Below are 22,328 nucleotides of genomic sequence, written 5' to 3'. Positions count from 1 at the left end.
AAAATTAAATATAATTTTTTAAAGTTCATTATAATATCTTTTCCACTGTACTAATGAGGTGAGCTAATTATTTTTTTACCACGTTATAATGACATTTTTTAAAATTTTAGAAATTAAATAACAGACAAAGGCACTATTTAATAAAAGACATTTTTTTATATCATTTAAATTTAGGATAAAAAATTAAAAGCGTTCTTTATTTATTATTAAAAAAATTCCATTTTAAAAACTAAAATATGAAAAATAAAATACTTCGTTGAATTTTATCAAGTTATATTAAAATAATTTTAAAGATAAATGAATTTAAATTAATTTTAAATAATTTGATTAAATTGTTAAATTATTAGAAATAATAACAGAATTAAAATTTAAAACTAAGAAGAATATTTAAACTGTATTATAGATTTACCTAATAAATAAGATAAGAGAAAGATTTTTTAATATAGTAATATTTTATATGTAATAATGTTAATTAAATTAAAATAATTTGATTTTAGTATAAAATCAACAAGTAAGGGGAAATACTCATTTAGTATATTTTAAAATAGAAATATCTTTTTAACCATAAACGGAAATAAAGAGGACGCAATTTGCCGTTAACATTAACGACTGTTATCCAAATATCACCTATAAATTTTGGCTGGGAGCTCGAGTCTGAGTCGTACCCGCGCACTTACCTCTCTGACTATTTGTCAACTCTGGCCCACTCCAGTTTATCGTCTTCGTTACATTTACTGCTCCCGAACTTCCTCCATCGGGCACCTGGCTCTTTAGTAGCTTGGCAGTACGGGGCCCATTAGGGTCCGCGGATAAACTGAATAAGAAGGCAGGTGAAGTATTGGGCGGATCCGCTTGCCCTACCTGTCCTCGCGTGCTCCACCGGGAGTTCGACGGCTGGAGCTTTGGCCTTCATCCTCCGGACGCGCTTTTTAATCGGCGGTGGGCAACAGCGCCACCAACCAATCGAAAGGAAGGCAGAGAATTGAATCCGAATCGCGGTCGAATTCGATTAACTGCACAGGTTTGATCGAGGCCTCGTTCGGACAAGGACTCATCGATCGCGAGCGCGGAGATCGAGAGCGCGATTTGACGAGCCCGGCCGCATTAATTTAGTCGAAGCCAAGCAAGGAATTGGGTATCCGAATCAAGGGGCTTTGGTTCGTTTCCTTGTCGGTTGGATTCGTCCCTGTTCCTGCACGGGATCTCGGTTGCTGATTCGGTGTTTCTTGATCCGGCGACCTCCGGAGATCGCCGCCGGCGCTCGTCCAGCAGCGGCGTCAACTGCAAAAAAGTTGCCATCTTGAGGTTAGTTAAGCTCGATTGCGGGTTCTAGGGTTTCAAGTGAGTGCGCTTTCGATCGATGCCGAGCTAGCTAGGGTTTGGGGCTTGTAGAGTATTATGTTTTGAGCTGCCTATCTTGCGCAACACATTCTTGTGCAGAAAAGAGGGAATTTTGGTAGGCCTGGAACTATTTTCGTAGTTTAGCTCTTGCCTGAAATATTTTTTTCTGGGCTTTCAGCGACGTCGTTGAACGTGCGCGAACTTATCGAGTTAAACCATTCCCAATATAGTGTTCTTGAATATTGTTATAGCATCCACTAGAATGAATACGATCCTTGTCTAAACCACATGTTTGATAACTTTGATTATGGTTGCTTGAGTGGATTAAAGACACTGAACCTTGAGAGTTGGGTACATAATACATCAATTTGTGTTTTCTTTCTTTTTCTATTTATGTTGCTAACGCTTGCCAATATCCTTTGAATCTTCTGGTAAACGCGTGTTCTATACAGAAATTGATGATTTTCTAGGTCATATCCCACGAGCTGGTGGCCTGCCCAAATGTAGAAAGTGGCCTCTATCATTCTCAGTTACAGAAAATTTACACTTTCTGCAGAAATCCTGTGCTTTCATCACATATGGTGGCCAGGTTACAGTTGACAGTAGGGGGTTGATGGTTTGGCTACTAACTGGTAAACTTTTCAGACAATCTGTGTAATTGTCTGCGAAGAGAGAAATATGAATGCACATGCCTTCTCTGGGCAGATGGCTAACCAGATGTCTAGCCAAATGCCTGTTCCGCCCCAGCAGATTGGAAACTATATGTCATCCCAGATGCAGAATCTCGGACCTAGACCATTGGATCCTGAACTTCAAGAGGCTCGAAAAACCATGCAACAGAAGATGTAAGCAAGTTTTTGTCTCACAGTTTTGTAATTCCCTTTTTTTGGTAGCACTTGTTTATAATCATTAGTGTCCAATTTCTCAGTATGATAGTGTATATGTGGTATTGGGCATTCATGGTCGACACTTAGAAATGTAAAAATAATAGTTAAATTTGTTTAAAAACTAAAATGAGTAACTTATCCATCCAATAAAGTAAACTAATCAGTTCACAATCACAAGTAAACAAGAAATACTATAATTGACTAAACAGTAAATTACCAAACAAGTAAACAGAATCAAAGACTTTTGTAGGATCCAATTCAAAATAAGCATAACCAAAAAGATGATGAAAAGAAGATAGACAATATCTCATTTAGATGAGGATTTTTCTTCTCATTACAGTGATAGAAGAGGAGAAATTCGAAAAGAATTCTAGCAATATTAGAAGAGCATAACATTGCAATTAAAAGTGGAGGGTTGGGGGAAAGGAGATGCGGAGAAGAAGATAGAAGATACCTTGTTTTGAGGAGAAAGAAATTTGCACTCTGCAACACTGAAAGAGTAGAAATCTTCGAAGGAGTTGCAAGAGAAAACTAAGATTAAAGATGAATAATCTGATATTAAAAGAGAAGTAAATAAAGAAAATGTGGAGACTATACCTCTCAAAAGAGAAGAAAAGGGAGAGGATAACTGGATCAGTGATTTGGGTTTGGGGTTCTGGTGGTTGGTGGTGTTCTACAAGTTTGGAGTGAGCTATTTCATGAGATTATGAATAGCATAAAGGGAGTCAGGTGAAGAGGGAGTTTGAGAATGGGAGAGTGATTGAGGTCAGGGTTTTGTTGTTAAAGGAGTGAATTGGTATTCACAAAAGAACCATATTTTTTTTTATCTTACCGAATATTTTCTCCCCAATGCCCCCTTGATCCTATTGAGCATCCTATTAAGCAGCCTGCCTGGACCGCATCTTGAAACTACTTCTTAAATGTGACAGTGTATTAGGTTTGCTATGCATTGCCCTATCATAACTGCTTAGCTGGTTGTCTGGGATGCTTTTTTAGAACCATGTTCGATTGCATAATTTATACATATGACATTTCCATGTTTGTTTTCACCTATAAGGTAGGAAGGAGGAAGGAGGAATGAAGTTGGACAAGTGAAAAAGAAAATAAATAAAGGCAGTATATTGTATTTCTTCCATTCACTTCAATCCATCTTGTTTATTTCGATGGAATAGAAAGGAAAAAAGCAAATATTGTGTTTATTAAAGACTCTTTAATAAAGAGACTTTTTCTTGACACGCCCTCTTGATTTGAGTGAAATAAAATGAAATGATTTGATGGAATTCAATTCCTTCCTCCTTTTGTCTTGGGAAAATCATTTCTTTTTCTTTCTTTCCCCTCCTATCTTTACCTAACTACGCCATTAGTGATGTTTTATTTGCATGCATACTTGTACGTTATGTTCAATTTTAGTTTGTCTTATGTGAGCTAGATTTTGTTTCAACAATTTTTTTTTTCCAACAAAAGTTGCCTCTTCCATACATGTTGCTTGTTTTGCTTAAATTTTTTGAATTAATTGCAAAAGATTTTTCCTAAATCTGCCACAGGAACTTCACTCTATATTTCTTAAGAATACTGAAATCTAATTTTTGGTAAGCTGGCATACATTGCAGTTCAATTCTTTTTTTAATAAAAAATAACTAGGGGCTGATATTGATTTTTTTCTTATTATATTTTATTTCACACTTTTATTTATTTATAATTGATTATTACACTGTTTTGTTAACATTACAAGTAAATTCATTTTTATTTAGTAGATAATGTGAACCAAAAAGTAACATATGTTTTTTTGAGAACGACTGTTTTTTGCTATATATTGGTCAGGTTAATGTATGTCCTTTTTGGTCATTCACATTCCTACATTGTTTCTATCATAATTTTACCATACACTTGAGTGGAAATTGTTTTCAACCACAGTTTTGTTCAATGCATGATTAGGTTTGCTGATGCTCGCTAAATTAAGTCTAGAAAACCCACTAAATTGTAAACTCTAGAATCGGATGTGGTGTTATAACGGGCAAGGATTGAAATCTTGTTCCGACCTACAGTTTTAGTCCTTGGCCGGCTTGAGATGTGCTATCGGTGCCATTGTTGACGCTGGAGGTGTGCCAACAGAGGAGAGGAGGGCGCCATTGTCAGGAGTAGAAGACGAGGAAGTTTACTTGAATGTGGAGAGACATTACGTGAGTTGACAATAGAGGAGAAAGAAGAAGCAGAGTGAATCGGTGTTGGAGGAGGAAGCTAGGGTTTTAGAAATGAAGGTGCGACCTTAGGAGAAGATGTGGAGGAGGAGCTCATTGCAATTATTTGGAGAAGCAGCCTTTGGAATATACATTATGTTGCATGTGTGGTTTGATGCCGGTCTTGGAAGAAGATGCAAAGTGGGTTCGTGATGCAGAGGAGGAGGAGCTTGACACAATTATTTATTCAGAGAAATTGTATCCAAAACCTTGCATGCTGGTCAACAGTTGGAATGGAAAATTTCGCCTTCAGCATGACTTGGGATTTTAAATGGTGATTATGAGCATGCATCTTTACTTTCCCCTAAGCATGACATTACTTGGTGTCTGCCAGCTTCTTTCTTAAGTGCTCTCCAACTCAGTCTAGCACTTCTTGTGGAGGCCTGGTTGATAAAACCTGACACAACAAAGTATATTATAAGAAAGTTTTATTAGATTTGAAACTGTTCATGGAAAGTAATTATTTGACTAGCCTTATCATCTATCTTTATGGGGTTCGGTTGCTCATGAAGGATTTATCATTTATCTTCTAGTTTGAAATAAATACTATACAGTGAATTTCTCAATATGAAAATTTAGAAACATCAAGTGCACTGTGCACTTGTATACATAACTATTCACAATTGTTTAATTCTCCATACTGTCCTGCTTAAACTGAAATCTTAATCACAATTGCTACACGAAGTTCATCTAGTTGATCTATTAATTTTGGGATAACTTCAGTTAAGCCCATCATTCTTCGAAAAGAATTAGTGTGATCTATGTAAGAATCACAATTGAGTTCTTTATTTCGAATATCAATATGATATCTGTCCCAGCTTTTTATTTTTTATTTTTATTCTATCTGCAACTTGCATCATTAGTCTGGGATAAATTTATTGATCCGTGGTGATTATTAACTCAAGCTTATGAATCTTGATCAATATGTTCCCCTAGTATTCATATTTGTTTGTAGTTACTACAACAAAGTGACTAGAGATGGTATCAACTAGAAATTTCAAGTTCATACAGGGCTTTGAGAACTTTATAAAATTCTAGAATTGGAAAGAGCCTTCATTATGGCAATAGAAAACAATACTTGTGGAATTGTGGGTTAGGCTTTTCTCATCAGTAGAGCTGAGAATATACATCATAAGTAACTCTTCTACTTATTTTGGACTTTTGTAATCTTATCAAAGTATCAAATGAATTGTTAAATTTGTATACCAGTATTGATTTATTTCTTTACATTTTCCAGCTATAATGCACTTCTAAAAAGAAACCAAACGTCTTCTGAAGAGTGGGTACGGAAGTTACCAGAAATTGTTAGGCGTTTGGAGGAGCGTATATACAAGGATACTCCCACTAGGGTAACTTTCTTTGTTATATTATGGTCCTTTGCATTTTTATAAGATCTCTTTTCTAAAATATTGTGCCTCATTTATCTTTTTGAATCAGATATTTATAATTTTGTAAGCACTACTTAATTGGCTTCAATTCTAGAATTTTCTTAGGATGAAACAATGTTTTCTCTAAGGAAGCTTCATAAAATGTGATGCTTTTTAAGGTTGTATTTTTTTGCTTTGATCTAACATATGATATTATTTCCAACCAGGAAGATTATTTGAATTTAGCTTTAGAACCAATCGAAAACCGTTTATCATCAATAATCAAGAATGTTGTCAGTCACAGTCGATCTTTGCCGCATCAGAATTTACCTTCCTCAACTGCTAGCACAATGATTCCAACTCCGGGCATATCCAACAATATTGGTATTAATGCTTCTGTTTCAGTTCAACCAGAGAACCCTACACTTACTGGCATCAATAATGCTATTGCTCCTCAAAATACAACAAACATGGGAAATTTTACCTCATATGGTCTTAATGATGCTGGTAACTTTTCCTCTTCCATCCTCTCAGATGGCAAGCCTTTATAAGATTTTTTTTTAATAATATTTTTGGTATCCTTTGCTGACTGTTTTTTTGACATTCATATAGGAACAGTTTCAAGTAGTTACCATCAACAATCTGCCAATTATGCTCTTGGTGCAGGTGGAAGAAGTATGATGCCCTCAGTAACACCAAGTAACATGTCAAGACAATTTCCTCAGATGATACCAACTCCTGGATTTAATAATCAACATGTAGCTGCCAGTTCTGAGTCTTCTAATGTAGTCGGAATTTCTAACACTGACACTGCTGTGGCTCAACATCCACTCCAGCAAAAAAAATACATAGTAAATCAGAACAGCCATATGCTGCATCAAATTGGTGCTGGAATAAGGTCCAATGTTATTCACCAGAGTTCCCCCTATGGGCTCTCAAATGGACTTGCAAATGGTACATTTGGTTTAGTTGGGAACAATGGCTCTGCAACATCAGAGGGTTTTGTAGGCCCACCTCCTTATGTTAGTTCTTTAAAGCCCCTGCAGAAGAACTTTGATCAGCAACAACACCAACTAAGAGAGCCAAGTAATCTTCTCCTATCACAAGCATACTATCTGTGTTCTTTACTTGCACGTTTACTTCTCTGGTTCTCTTCTCTATGTTTGTTTTCATTGGACTATTGATGTTATCAAATATAATGTCACTATCTATGTTGTAGCTTCTGCCAGTTTACTTATTTACTATTGTTAATGTATGATTTTGTTCTTCATAACAAACTAAGTAGATGTTAGCCTTTTCCCTATCTGCAGCATCATTGTCACATCAACTATCATCTATCGTTGATGATGTCTACAACTCAAATGCAACTAATGCTACATCCTCTGAGACATTTCCTGGACCTGATTCATCTGTTTTATCTGCAATGAACAACATGAATGCTGTAAATTTGCATCCTAAGTTAAGAACCAACTCAGGTTTGCTAAATCATCATGCTAGTTTACAATCAATGAGGCTTCCTTTGAATGTAAGAGCCCAATTTCTCGATCAATCAGAGAAATTGAATTACCAGTCATCCCAGTCAACCAGTGAAAATTTACTACAATCACCACAACATGCAGAACAGTCTTCACAGCAGCCTAGTCAAGCTTACCCGCAGTATGTTCCGAACCAGTATCAACTATTACGGAGACATCAAGGTAGCATACAGAACCAACAATTGATGCCAAAGACTGATTCATTGAGAGATTCCTCAGTGGCTTCACATTTTGCCGAGCAGCTAATACCTGGTAATGCAAAAATAGTCTATTCCGATCCTTTGATTCAGTCATCATCTGCACAGGACCAGTCTCAGACACAATACCACCAGATTGGTTCTTCTGAGGACCATGCTAAAAGTGTTCAATTCCTTGGTCATCTGGGATCTCAAGGTTTTCATGTCTCAGTTTCAGAGGATTCACAACCTCTGCTGCATCCAAATGTGCAGTCTGATGGATTTTCAGACAAGTTTGATCATTTGTCAACTGAACTGCAAGCAGAGGATCTCCAGTTTCAGTGGAATTCTCAACCATTACATGCACAGATGCCAGATAAATTATCTTGTCAACAACTTGAGGAGGAGCTGGAAAGAACAATAAGGCAAGATGACCCTCAGCGATGTGATCTATCTACCAGAGATGTGAACTCTGAACATGAAGACTATATAAACAAGCAAAATTATATTAAACAAGTAAGGTGGCTGCTATTTATACACCATGCTCGCCGGTGTCCAGCACCGAAGGGATTATGCAAAGAAGCTAACTGCACCAAAGTTCAAGAGTTGGTTTTGCATATGGACACCTGTAAGAATGACCACTGTAATTTTCCACGCTGTTTCCAATCTAGGAAACTTGTTGGGCATATTCGCAATTGCAAAGTGCCTGATTGTCCTGTCTGCATCCCAGTGCGCAACCATTTAGCTGCAAATTATAAAGCACATGCTCATGCTTTATCTGGTACCGCTGGGGAAACTGAAACAAAAAAGGTTACTGAAACAATAAAAAAAGATACCATGCCAACTGAAAATTTTGAGGACAAAGAGTATTTGGCTAAGCGCCTGAAGGTTCAAAATACAACCTTTTCTCCTAACAATGATTTTTCACGAGTTCAGTTTTCATCTGGGAATCAAGCATCTGATCCCCAGGAGGCACAGTCTTTGGAATTCAAACAAACTCTTCCTGCTATTTCTGAGGTGATTGTGAAGATGGATGAATCTTCTGGATCCAGGCAAGACAAAAAACCAACTCTTAGCAGTACAAGCAATGGGTTTGTAAGTTCACCAAACTGGAAAAAAGATCCTATTGTTACTAAGTCTGTTGATGTTCATGTGAAACAAGAGAGCATGTTGGTTGATAACATGCCAGACCAGTCAGTCAGTAATATCCAGCAGGATCATGAAAACCTACAAACAGATTTAGTTAGTGGAAATAAATCAGGAAAGCCAAAAATAAAAGGTGTTTCATTGATCGAACTGTTCACTCCCGAACAAATTAAGGAGCACATAGTTGGTCTGAGGCAATGGGTTGGTCAGGTTAGGTTTTTGGCACTCATTAATTTTGTTTGATGGCAGCAATATTAAGTTATCTTTCTGAGTAGTTTTTCTTAAATAACTAATTTTCCTCTGTCTCTACTATTTCTTGCTTCCTTCAAGTTAACTGGGTTAGATTTTTTGATGTTTAGCCTTATATTATTTATATATTACATCCTTCTACCTTTTAGTTTCTGTTGTGATTCCTAGGTAACAAAACTTCTAGCACCTTAGGCAATCCTTCAAAAGTTGATTTATACTACTTTAAATAAACTTTAATTGTCAGTTCAAAAGTTGCGTTGAACTTGCACCTGAGTGTGTATTTGATTTAGGCATTTCTGTATCTGAGAAGAAATGTCTCAATCTTTTCTGTAAATTCTTTGTGTAGATCTGATTTTGAGTCGTATGAGGTTCAGGTTCCAGAAATATGCTAGCATTTAGGCTTTTCTTAGGGGTTGAAGCTTATGTTGAAAGGTGAGCACTCAGATCTTAAATTCTTTTTCTTTTGAACTTAGGAGTTACACAACTGTGGTACTTGAGTCCTTTCTACCTTCTTATCTTTTAGGTAAAGTTCGCATTAGTTTTCTCTTGAACCAGAGATTACACTACGTCTTTTTTTTTTGGCCAAAGAACTGGAACACAATTTATAGAGACAAGATATTTGGACCAGCCTAGATTAAATGGAACCTATTTTTCTTCACTAATCAATTTGTAGAAGGCACATTGAAACAACTTAATAGTTGATAGTGATTGTTACATGTTAAACATGTTCTTCAATTATTCTGTTAGAGGCAAAGAACATGTGATGATTCTGTCGACAAGGCAATGCAGAAGATGTAACTTAACCATAATGGTGAAAATGCAAATAATCATTTGTATATTTGGCATGTCCTTATTTTGTAGCCAGTTTTACTAGTCACTAGATTTATTTGTCTATCAAAAATCCTTTCCCTCGCTGCACCTACATCCACTGACATAATGCCTATTATGTAGGATATTCTTGGTATCAATATAATTTTAATTGCTTGGATTCCAAATGGACAATCTATATCAAATTCATCCATAGACAACTTTAACTGAGAAAACAAGTCTATTGTTGTGTATTTCTAAGCATACAATTCTGGAGGATGCTTCTGAAGTTGTTTCCTACATATCGTACATTTTTTATGTTCATCTAAGCTGATGTACTATTTGTATATCATAAGCTCTAATTCACTGCCAAAAAGGGTACATCTATTTATGTATTCAATTCTTAGATTTTAGAAGTCCACATGAATGATGTAGAGCAGCAGATCTCTTGCAATAATTTTAAAAATAATCAGTATGTTCATTATGGCTGGACTTTTTTTTTCCTGGTTGCTGGCTTTTTTACTTGTATGCACTTTTTCACTTGGGTGTGTGTGTGCACGTGCGGGTTGTGGTGCATGTATGCAAGTAGGTGTGTGCTAATCTTCATATTTCCAACACTGTAGCCATGCCATGTGGCATGTATGATTAGGAGTGTAAACGAGCCGTACTGAACTGTGTTCAAGCTTGTTTATTCACTTATCGAGATTGTTCAAGCTTGTTTATTAAAAATCTTATTGAGCTCGAGCTTTTTATCTAGTCAACTTTTATTATTTATAACATATTATGAATAATTTTAGATTATAAAAAATTATTATTTGTGTATATTTGAATAAAAAATTAAGAAATAAATTTATAATTAAATTTTACTTATATTAATAAATAATTTTGTTCATGAACTTTATTCATGAACTTTGTTCATAAATGTTAACGAACCAAGTTTACTACTTAATCGTTTGTTTTATATATATATGTTTACGATTGAATGAACATAAACGAACTTTATCAAGCCTAATACCAAGTTTGTTCATGAATGTCCTATTCATTTAGAGCCCTATCTATGATGGAAACTTTATTTCTCGGGGACAGCATTCACCATAAGATTTGTGTATAAAAAAACTGTCACTAATACCTAGTAGCCGTCCGTGATTTACCTCCTCTGTATTGGCATAGGGATAGGTTGACGGGGGCGCTAGGGATGAGCGAATCGCCTTTTGCCACGTGTATAAAAAAAACTGTAACTGCTATTGGACTAGATCCTATGCAGAGGATGGCAAATAATAGTTGGGATGCATGTTCTTTGTTTTTTTTCCATTGTACTGTACTAATGGTTTAGATGGAAGAAATTTATAAAATCTCTCTGTCCTTGTCAAATTTTCTTCCTCTCCCTTTCTGCATTTGCCATTTCCTGCAAAAGCTTATTGAAATTCCAGCCTGTGTCAATGAGTATCGTGCGTGTGAGTGTGTGCGCCGGTGTATGTTAAATTTTCATATTTCCAGACTGTTCCTATGCCACGATGCATGGATGGTGGAAATTTTATTTCTTTGGGGCAACATGCACCATAAGGTTCATGTATTAAAAAAATTGCGACTACTACTGGACTAGGATCCATGCAGAGAATGCCAAATAGTTGGGATGCTTGTTCTAGTTTTTTCCTATTGAATGAATGGATTTGATGGAAAAACTTATAAAGCTCTATCTGTCCGTCTCAGACTGTCTTCCTCTATGTTCTGCACTCATCATTTCCTGCAAAAGGTTATGGAAATTCCTAATGCTTGTTGATAGCAAGTTATAGTTTTGATTTCAGAGTAAAGCAAAAGCTGAGAAGAATCAAGCATTGGAGCGCTCAATGACAGAGAACTCATGCCAGCTTTGTGCAGTAGAAAAACTCACTTTTGACCCCCCTCCAATATATTGTTCCCCATGTGGCGCTCGAATAAAACGAAATGCTTTTTATTATACAGTTGGGACTGGTGAAACCCGTCTTTACTTCTGTATTCCTTGTTATAATGAAGCCCGTGGTGACACTATAGAGGCTGAAGGATCTACTTTCTTAAAAGCAAGGCTAGAGAAGAGGAGAAACGATGAGGAAACTGAAGAATGGGTAAATATTTTATTGTATTTTCTTTGAATTGGAGATGCAGCCTGGCTTTGTATGATCAGATCAAACTTATCCCATCTATATTTCCACTACAGTGGGTGCAGTGTGATAAATGTGAATCTTGGCAACACCAAGTATGTGCTCTTTTTAATGGTCGAAGAAATGATGGTGAAGCAGAATATACTTGCCCTAATTGCTGTGTGGAGGAGATAGAGAAAGGGGAACGAAAGCCCTTGCCTGAAACTGCTGTTCTTGGTGCAAAAGATTTGCCTAGAACTATACTGAGTGATCACATAGAGCAGCGGCTTTTTAGACAGCTTAAGCAGGAGAGGCAAGAGAGAGCTAGGCAGCTTGGGAAAAGTTATGATGAGGTAAGCCAGACATTGTTGACTTATTGCACCTTTTCTTTATACAAATTGAGGTCTTAAAAGAGATTTGGGAGACTATAGATTGAATTATTTATAGACAGTTAATTGGTTATCTATAAGTGATCCTACCTATCTTCTATATGTGTTGCATAAAAAACATAGTTGTATCTTGCTTATTATTAATATTATTCCAATCCTGTTATTTTTCTCATCTCTTCTTGTGCTATTGTTGATTTCTCTGATGGTATGTCACTACTCAATCCATTTTTAATTAGTAGATTGAACTGATACCCCAATTTCCAAGTTTCTAATTAAGCTTGTTGACTTGTTTAGTAACTTTAATCATGAAGGAAAGAATATATCAATGGAAATTTCCAGGTTATTCTGCACATGTTAAAACTGTTCCTTTGATCTTTTCTTTCCTTCATGATTGGAATCAGCTGGAAATTTCCACATATATTGGAATGGGAGCTAACAATGGAGTTCCTTCATTTGACTGATTCATTAGCTACATTTAAAAATAGATGGTTTGGCTCTGTAGATTCGTTTTGTCAAAACTTAACTAATATGATTTTTTTTTTGTCATTGATCAATGCCATTTTGGTATAGCCAACCACACCTAGTGGGCTAAAGCTTGGTGGTTGTTGTTGTTGTTGTTGTTGATCAATGCCATTTTGGAGTTCTCTTGATGATTAGTTCCTGTGGTAGAATTTCAGAATACTCAATACTTGAAATCTCCATCATTTAACCCCTTTGTTAACTTGCATTTCTAAATTTTTACTTAATTATTTAGACTTTTTTTTTCTGAAAAAAAAATCTTTTTGTTTCTAACATTTGTCTTTGTTCTAACTTCTAATTTGAGATTTTTTCTCTTATATTAGGTGCCTGGTGCTGAAGGACTTGTGGTTAGAGTTGTATCATCTGTTGATAAAAAATTGGAAGTAAAGCAGCGTTTTCTTGAGATATTTCAGGAAGAAAATTACCCAAAAGAGTTCCCCTATAAATCCAAGGTAGAATAGACATGTTCTGAGTAGTCAATGACAATTATATTTATCATTATTTTATTCCAGAGAAAAAGTTTAACCAAACCCCTGAATATAGCTAAAAGTGGCTTGAACTCGTGACTAATTCTCCAAATATCTGAGCTCATTTTTGCATTTTCAGGCTATATTGCTGTTTCAGAAAATAGAAGGTGTAGAAGTATGCCTTTTTGGGATGTATGTTCAAGAATTTAGTTCAGAATGTTCATTTCCTAATCAGAGGCGTGTCTATCTATCATATCTAGACTCTGTTAAGTACTTCAGGCCTGAGATCAAGGCAGTGAGCGGGGAAGCTTTGCGAACTTTTGTCTATCATGAAATTCTGGTATTTAATAGACAGTGTTCATGTCTTTCATGTATTAGATAGGTTTTAGAAAAACCTGTTTCTTCTCTGTGGAAACGTCTTTTTTCCGGCATAAAAGCAATAATGATATACTTTGATTGAACTCTGTTTCAATTTATTTGTCTGTAATATATATTATTTTTGCTCTAGATTGGATACCTTGAGTATTGCAAGAAACGGGGCTTTACTAGCTGTTATATATGGGCTTGTCCTCCTTTGAAGGGTGAAGACTACATATTATACTGCCATCCTGAGATTCAGAAGACTCCAAAATCTGACAAACTTAGGGAGTGGTAAGCTTAAGGCATTTATTTCTTTTTTCCTTTCACTATCATTATTTGCTAGCTGCGTATTATTTGGATTATACCGTCCACAGGTACTTGACAATGCTACGAAAAGCTTCTAAGGAGAATATTGTTGTTGAGCTGATAAATTTATATGATCATTTCTTTACAACTATGGGTGAGTGCAAGGCCAGAGTAACTGCAGCTCGTTTACCATATTTCGATGGAGATTATTGGCCTGGTGCAGCTGAGGATATGATAAACCAACTTCGTCAAGAAGAAGACGGTAGAAAACAACTGAAGAAAGGAAAAACCAAAAAGACTATTACGAAAAGGGCTTTAAAAGCTGCTGGCCAGACTGATCTTTCTGGAAATGCCTCTAAGGATGCCCTGCTAATGCAAAAAGTAATTTATTATTATGTTCTGACTATTATAATGATAGCCTTGTAAAATCTGGATTGGCTTTTATGGGTTATCTTTGATTATGTTCATGTTTAGCTATATCCTTTTTGTGCGCAAGCGCATGAAAAGTCAAATATTCCAGCTATCTCAATCATCTTTCTGTCTTCCACAGCTTGGCGAAACTATATGCCCTATGAAGGAAGATTTTATAATGGTCCATTTACAATATTCCTGTACACATTGTTGTATATTAATGGTATCTGGGACGCGATGGGTTTGCAATCAATGCAAAAACTTTCAACTTTGTGATAGGTAAGTATTGTAAAGTCTAAACCTTTAGAATAAATCATACCATTAACATTGAAGAGACAGTGAAAGAACTAATCGTCTTGACTTAAAGGAACTAGGTGCTTGAATTGGCTGTTTGACAAAGCTTACATGTGCATTAATTGTTTTATTTAAATTCTTTTTTTCCAAAAAAAGATATATAAAAAACTGATTCCAGAAAACAATTGTCAAATATCCTGACTTAACTGTTGTGCTACATTGATTTTACAGCTCATCCATGAAATAATTTCATTGACACACTCTTTCAGTAATATTCACACGTCTTTTATAGAAGTAGCTGAAAAATGTTCAAAACTGAAAATGATTGGTTTCTGTTTTGTGTGCAGGTGTCATGAAGCAGAACTAAGAATTGAGGAAAGGGATAAACATCCTCCTAATAGTAGGGAAAAGCATCTGCTATATCCAGTGAGTTCAGTTGACAGATTGCTTGTTTCCTGTTTTTACTTGCTGTTTTAATTGTGCATTTGCTATTTTTTATCATAGAAAGCAAGATTTGGCATGATTGTCTATCTTATGTTTCTTTTTTTCTTTTTTACAAAACTTCGGTGGCTTACTGTATGCCTCATTGCCTTGTAGGTTGAAATTAATGATGTTGCATATGACACAAAGGACAAAGATGAGATTCTTGAAAGTGAGTTTTTCGACACTAGGCAGGCATTTCTGAGCCTTTGTCAAGGGAACCACTATCAGTATGATACGCTACGGCGTGCTAAGCATTCATCTATGATGATCTTATACCATCTCCACAATCCTGCTGCCCCTGCATTTGTTACCACATGCAATGTTTGCCACCGTGATATTGAATCTGGTTTGGGGTGGCGTTGTGAAAGTTGTCCCGATTTTGATGTATGCAATGATTGTTATAAAAAAGGTGGTATTGACCATCCACATAAGTTGACTAATCATCCATCAATGGCGGATCGTGATGCACAAAATAAAGAAGCTCGAGCAAAACGTGTTTTACAGGTAATTTAGTTGTGCATTTGGAATGATATTCATCATCATTGTTATCATCGTCTAGCCATGTTTAACTCAATCCTCAATTGAGCTCTAGGCAAGACTATATTGTCAGTAATACTCAAAATATTTGATTTTTTTTTGGTTAGATTGACTAATATTTTCTTTAGCCTCTAATTCCACCAATGAGTTTAACTCTTCTAACTGTAGAAACTCTTGGTACCAATGTTATGTCCATACCATCTAAATCTATTTCCTCCTATTTTATCATCTATGGAGTTAATCTTAGTCTAGTAACTCTACACATCCACCTATTCTCACATACATTTTTTTGTACATCTTGTTTCCTCAACCCATTTTCAGTAGCCTAAGGGGATCCTATCAGTGTCTTTTAATTTGTTTGGAATGGCAAACAAACTAAAATCCTTCTTTGGGTTGGGTTAATAGATACTTTGAACAAGAGCGTTGCTAATGGGGAAAAAAACCTGCTATTCTTATTATCAATTGAAGAATTCTGAACAAGCAATCCAAGAAAAGTTGATTCAAAAATTCCTTTAGATAAAAGAGTTTAGCATGCAATTTGTCATATAATTTAACACACATCATATAGATATTTATTGTGAATCAAGTATGGTTCAAATCAATACTGCTGTTAAAAGTATTTTTATTAAATTGTCTTGTAGAAAATAAATATGTACTTAACTCATTACTAGTAAGTTCAATATTTTACTTGTGACAAATCACTAAAAAGTGATTTATCTTAAAGGTTTACATGCATTAGACTTTAGCTAACTTTGTCACAAGCATTGCAACTTCTTAGTGTATAATAGCCAAACTTGTAAAGCAGCCTATAGATTAGCTCTTAGTTTCTGGATTTGTTTATCTAAACTCATTAGCTAAACTTCTACTCGTAGTATCATGTGCAAATGCCACTCCAAAAGAAGCAGACACACTACAAAATTGTTGATTTTGTATAACCTAAACATGCAAATTGTCGTGATGAAAGTTTGAAGCCCAACTTCAAATAGTTTACAATTTGCAGTATTTTTTAACCCAGTACAATAACATGTCACACCATCTTAAATTGTCTTGAAGTTCTCTGTAGTCCAACTCAGGTCCAAACTTTGATGCTTCATTTTTCGATGTCATTTGCTCACTCATCTGATTCTGTGCTGCAGCTTAGGAAAATGTTGGATCTTTTGGTGCACGCTTCCCAGTGTCGCTCTCCTCAATGCCAATATCCAAATTGCCGCAAAGTTAAAGGTCTTTTCCGCCATGGAATTCAATGCAGGACGCGTGCTTCTGGAGGCTGTGTTCTGTGTAAGAAGATGTGGTACCTCCTCCAAATACATTCTCGCGCCTGTAAAGAATCAGAATGCAGTGTACCGCGGTGCAGGTACCTTTCTTACCCTTGCAGACTTCCAACATGCCGTTACATGACAGCATGACACACCATTTCAAATCTCTCCAGGGATTTGAAAGAGCACTTGAGAAGATTGCAGCAGCAGTCTGATTCCAGAAGGCGGGCAGCAGTGATGGAGATGATGCGACAACGGGCAGCTGAGGTTGCAGGGAGCACTTGACAAAGAAAAACGAACTGTATATAAATGTGTTTTTCTTACACAGATTCGACAATAGTGCAACCTCCACTCTGCAAAATTTTGCGGTTTGTATCCACATCCACTTTCAGTTGGCATCAAGAAAAGATCACACTGGTACAACAGAAAAGCACACTTCCATCTCTGCTCAGGAAGTCCATTGTGGTGCAACCAGTTGTGCCGACCAGCTAAGGTATCGACAAGCCAGAGTTTGCCAGAGTCCATTCTTTTGTATGTCATGCTGTAGTTCATCGCCGACAAAGGGCGTTTGTATCATAGCCACGCTAATTCATCTTCTAGGAGCATCTACGATCAAGTTTAATTTCCCGTTTTTTTTTCTTCTTATTTATGTGCTCAAATGAATGTCTAGAGAAAGAATGTGGGACTGGTCTACCCTTGTGTATCAGTAGCCCTCCCCATTATGATTTTGTAGAACGCACTGCTTCTTGCAATGAAAATAACTAGAAAGTGTTAGTTTTATTAATTTCTCTGTTTGGTGTTAAATAAGTGTCTATATTGTTTGAGAGACTCCTCGCTATCACTTTGCTACTTGAGAAATTTGTGTTTTTTTTTTTTTTTTTTTTGCCAAAATTTGAGTCCCATGACCATGGGTTCATATTTAACTCTGTTTTTAGCCATAATGCCCTTCAAAATGACCTAGATGCTTCCATTTGTTTGATTACACTTGATTGTATGTTTTTGAGTAATCTATGTATCCTGATTTTGCCCACTAATCTTGGAGAAAGACGGCATTCCTGCAAGTCTAGCTTAAAATTTTAATGACTATACTTTGGAACTCAGCTTAGTCTTATAGCATCTTCAATGGGAAATATTTAGAGAGAATATTTTTCCAAATATCTCTCATTATGGAGGATATTTAAGGGATGATTGAAAATCACCGGGCATAAATTCTTCTTGTGGGGCTCACCAAAGTGATGGGTTGCCATTGTTTTTGATTTTTTTTTTATTTTTTTGTTAATTTAATTAAATCTAGTGTGGCCTACCAAAATGGTGTGGAAGTGGAGGATTTTTCATTGTGAAAGTTGAGATATTTGAATAATAAGATATTTGAAAAATGATGTAGAAGTGGGGACTACAAATACGAAGAAATATCCCTACTTATTGTGGATGCTCTTATGTGTAGCATTTGACTCTTTCTTTCGGACTATGATCTTAATCTTATTTATGGTTTTAACTTTTAAATGTCAACATGTACCAACTAACTTAGATGAAATTTATCATTTCGCCCGTTAATTAACACCTATATCGTAATCATGTAGATGCCTCCATACAACCTGAAGCTTCTCCTCGTCCTCTCCCCTCGTTAATTTTTTTTTATATAATTAAGATATTTAATTTTTACTATCCGACTAATTTTAAAAATGATCATTTTTTTTTATAGATCATCAAAATAAATTAGAAAGCATAAAATAAATAAATGATGGATGACATAATGTCATATGTTTTTTTTTAACTCATATGTAGTGTGTCACAAGTGAGCTTTGATTCTATTCCCGCCAAAAGTTGAAAGATTTTGGATCTGATTCTCCGAACGCGGCCCAGATTAGTTGTTAATGGGCCCAAATGTGCCAGGGTTGTTTTCGTCATTTGCTTATATCGGCATTAGGGTTTTTATGCGAGCTATAAATTCCCCACCTCGAACGAATTTCGGCTACCTTTTGACTGTGGTGCCGCGTAGGGTTCTGGGCCTTCGTTGTAGAAGTTGCAGTATTCATGGCGGCGACGAGAGTTCTCTCGCAGAGGGAGCAGGACATCCAGATGATGCTGGCGGCGGACGTCCACCTTGGAACCAAAAATTGCGACTTCCAGATGGAGCGATACGTCTACAAGAGACGACCTGATGGTGAGTGACCTTACTTTTCGGATCTATGGACTTTGTTTGTTGGTGTTGTGGAGTTGCCATGGTTTTTTCATTGCTGCTGTCTTCGCGTTCTAAGTTTTCATTAGCATATGCACTCACTGGATGCCGTAGGATGCGATAATTATCTCGTGTTTAGCAAAATTATGCATTGAAACAGTAAGATTTGGGGTAAAACGGTGAGTTTGTAAAGCCATAGTTACTTTGTACACGGTGTTTAATCAATGAAAATATGTTTAAATTTTGTTGATGAATAGTGGATAGCTAGAAGGGAATAAAGATGAGCCAATCTATTCTCTACTTTTTCGTACTTCAGATTCTATTGCACACAATGATTCTAATGGATGTGTTGCCAAACGTTGTAGTCCCTGTGATCAAATACTTTTGACATATGAGAAATAAATTATTATGAATTGTTCCTTTATATTCAACAAGTCATCAAAGATGGATGCTCAAATTCATCCATCCAAGTATCCATCTTTCACCTTTATTTATTGAAAGAAACAATGGCCCTTTATTGGCAGATGGATGAAATCTAGTTGCAATTGGTGTTTCAATGTGATGAAGTTTATACTAACTAGTTATATAGAGCTTCAGAGGCATTTCATCAAGCATTTTATATTTGCTCACACTTGTTTACAGATTAAGGTCTTGGATTATCATATTAATGCCACTCATCCAAGTAACTAGAAATTGTAAAGGAGTTTTTTTTAATCTACATCAAGGCCAAGTGTTATTTGCCTTTTTATTTTAGGTTCTAGCTTGAGATTTTACAGGACTACTTGTAATCTATTGCTAAGCACAATCCCAAGTGACTGACTAGTTTGTGGTAAGTATTAGCAAGCTTTAACAGTATGAGATGTGTTCTATGTTCAAGATTTGTTCCCACTTATTTCTTTTTATAATGTTGTTACTAGTATATTGCTTTTGATCCAACTACTCGCACTGAAGTGGATAGTTGAACTGTTACTGTCAGGTATTTTCATAATCAATCTTGGGAAAACTTGGGAAAAGCTTCAGCTTGCAGCTAGAGTGATTGTGGCAATTGAGAATCCCCAAGATATCATTGTTCAGTCTGCCAGGCCTTATGGTCAGAGAGCTGTGCTGAAATTTGCCCAATATACCAGCGCCCATCCTATTGCTGGGAGGCACACTCCTGGAACATTTACCAATCAACTTCAGACATCCTTCAGCGAACCTCGTTTGCTCATTCTCACGGATCCAAGGACAGACCATCAGGTGAATTACCTTGGAATAATTTTATTATTACGAAAGGAGATAGGGAGATAGCTTAGCTAATTTCATCTTTTGGTGCTTCCTACAGCCAATCAAGGAATCGGCTCTCGGTAACATTCCTACTATTGCCTTTTGCGACACCGATTCACCAATGAGATATGTTGACATTGGTATTCCTGCTAATAACAAGGGAAAACTAAGCATTGGTTGCCTCTACTGGTTGTTGGCAAGGATGGTTCTGCAAATGCGTGGGACCATTGCCCCTGGGCGTAAGTGGGAAGTAATGGTAAGTCGCTGTGAACTACTGTTATTGTTCTTTTATCCCTTTTTGTTGGTATTGGTATCTTGTGGATTGCTCCTATTTCAATTATCTTAATTTTATTTATCAAACAAATGTTGCATTTCTGTATCTTCTAATTTGAATTATATTTTGTGTTATTTGCAGGTAGATCTGTTTTTCTACAGAGACCCTGAGGAGGCCAAGGAACAGGAAGAAACTGAAGCTCCTGTGGCACCTGAATTTGGTGCCGTACCTGAATACACTGGAATGGTGCCTACCGATAACTGGACCACCCAGCAATGGACGTCTGATATTCCAGCTACTACTGCCATTCCTGCAGTGACTGGTGCCGACTGGACTGCTGACCAAGGTCAAAGTCAATCCATTTTAAAAATATTTATGTCTAATTTCACAACATTAATAATAGTATGATTAACTATAGGTTGAGCCCTCTCAAATGATCTAGCTGTCTTAGTTAGTCATTGAAAAGTTAGATGTATTGGTATTAACTAAAAAGTAGATATCCAGGGGTGTAATCGAACTAAGCCGAACAAGAGATTTAAACTCGGCTTGATTCGTTTTTTCCTAAGCTCGATAATTTTTAAGCTTGAGCTCAGTTTGAGTTCGACTAAGCTTTAATTTTTAAGCTTGAGCTTGGTTTATAATGAAATTATAATGAAATTAAATAGTTTGTTAACGGCTTGAACTTAATGGTGTTTTGTTTTTAAGTCTAATTTAAATTAATATGTTTGTGAGCTCACGAATTAAATACTATTAAGCTCGAGTTCGGCTTGTTAACTTAATCGAATAGAAGTTTTTTTTTCACTCAGAACTAGACCAGACGGGCCAGGTTAACGATGACTTGGAAACCCGAGTCTCTTTCAGTTAGCGGAGGATCTCTCGCTTAGGATTGTTTTATGACAAATTCTTTTTCCTCTTTTGCAGGTGTTGTTGCCGATGGATGGGATATGGCAGCAGCCCCACCCCCAGCTGCTGAAATTCCTGCAGTAGCTGCTCCCACAGGATGGGATCCTGCTGTCGATACTGCTCACATTGCACCCTCAGGATGGGATTGAGTGCCTCAGTAAAAGCCTTCTGTTTAGCTCTTGGAGAGGCAACTATATCTTTTGATGTCGAGGAAAAAGAAATCACTAAAAGACTTATCTTAGTTTCCTATTTATTCAAATCCTGTACGTACCACTCGCTTTTAGGCTAAGTTTGCATTTTGCGTGCTATACTCTGCCATGTGTTTTTGAAATGTTAGTAAACTTTGGATTGGGTATTTGTTGGAAGTTGCTAGCGTTTTTCAAGGTGTTACCAAACATTTGAGTTGAATGAGGTATATAGTTACAAGCACGCACAACAATACAGTTCGTGTGACTAATCAATGTGCTTCTATCTTTCTTTTGAATTTTTTATCGATAAGTGCTTTGTGTAGAGTAATGAAAACAAATCAATAAAACAATGCGATACATATTTTTATTATGAATCAACCGGGAACATATTAAGTCTACCCTATCAAACACACTGAATAAAATCAATGAACTTTTCTTTTTATAGTTTAAGTGTTCCTATTTCATTCAACTAATCTTGGAAATAGGATCCTAAATAAATTGAATATTTGTGAATAAATTTAATATTTGATTTGATAAAAATTTATTTATATTTATTCAATATAAATAGGATGAATTAATTAAATAGTTTATTAAATTAAATAAATAAATTTGAATATATATATATATATATATA

General features: G+C 36.0%; 2 protein-coding genes across 5 annotated transcripts; both read left to right on the top strand.

The window, feature by feature from the left end:
• The first annotated feature begins 833 nt into the window (after positions 1-833).
• On the top strand, positions 834-17,668 carry LOC122002908 (probable histone acetyltransferase HAC-like 1). Of its 4 annotated transcripts, none has more exons than XM_042558297.1 (17): positions 834-1,305; positions 1,898-2,186; positions 5,703-5,814; positions 6,060-6,339; positions 6,445-6,918; positions 7,143-8,899; positions 11,551-11,847; positions 11,940-12,215; positions 13,094-13,222; positions 13,377-13,577; positions 13,746-13,888; positions 13,972-14,284; positions 14,454-14,593; positions 14,956-15,034; positions 15,206-15,595; positions 16,765-16,982; positions 17,058-17,668. In XM_042558297.1, exons 2-17 carry the CDS (start codon positions 2,020-2,022, stop codon positions 17,167-17,169), a joined length of 5,088 nt encoding a protein of 1,695 aa, XP_042414231.1. In that variant the 5' UTR covers positions 834-1,305; positions 1,898-2,019; the 3' UTR covers positions 17,170-17,668. The 4 variants fall into 4 exon arrangements, with proteins under 4 accessions (XP_042414231.1, XP_042414229.1, XP_042414230.1 ...); XM_042558295.1 differs by having other exon boundaries at positions 1,812-2,186; XM_042558296.1 differs by having other exon boundaries at positions 1,794-2,186.
• Positions 17,669-18,851: 1,183 nt separating this feature from the next.
• LOC122002907 (40S ribosomal protein SA-like) lies at positions 18,852-21,863 on the top strand. The gene is made up of 5 exons (XM_042558293.1): positions 18,852-19,048; positions 20,040-20,302; positions 20,388-20,585; positions 20,745-20,949; positions 21,525-21,863. The coding sequence occupies exons 1-5, from the start codon at positions 18,919-18,921 to the stop codon at positions 21,653-21,655; spliced, it is 927 nt and encodes a 308-aa protein (XP_042414227.1). The 5' UTR covers positions 18,852-18,918; the 3' UTR covers positions 21,656-21,863.
• Positions 21,864-22,328: the final 465 nt, after the last annotated feature.

Source organism: Zingiber officinale, chromosome 7A, assembly GCF_018446385.1.
Source record: "Zingiber officinale cultivar Zhangliang chromosome 7A, Zo_v1.1, whole genome shotgun sequence".
NCBI lineage: Eukaryota > Viridiplantae > Streptophyta > Magnoliopsida > Zingiberales > Zingiberaceae > Zingiber > Zingiber officinale.
Note: the sequence above shows the minus strand (reverse complement) of the source record. Positions and strands in the feature narration are given on the sequence as shown.

Coding starts and splice junctions, on each gene's coding strand:
- LOC122002908 (XM_042558297.1), top strand. CDS start 2,020: ATGAATGCACATGCCTTCTCTGGGCAGATGGCTAACCAGATGTCTAGC. Junction 8,900..11,550: donor TGAGGCAATGGGTTGGTCAG/GTTAGGTTTTTG, acceptor TTTTGATTTCAG/AGTAAAGCAAAAGCTGAGAA. Junction 14,285..14,453: donor ATGCCCTGCTAATGCAAAAA/GTAATTTATTAT, acceptor TGTCTTCCACAG/CTTGGCGAAACTATATGCCC.
- LOC122002907 (XM_042558293.1), top strand. CDS start 18,919: ATGGCGGCGACGAGAGTTCTCTCGCAGAGGGAGCAGGACATCCAGATG. Junction 19,049..20,039: donor CTACAAGAGACGACCTGATG/GTGAGTGACCTT, acceptor TGTTACTGTCAG/GTATTTTCATAATCAATCTT. Junction 20,586..20,744: donor GGCGTAAGTGGGAAGTAATG/GTAAGTCGCTGT, acceptor TGTTATTTGCAG/GTAGATCTGTTTTTCTACAG.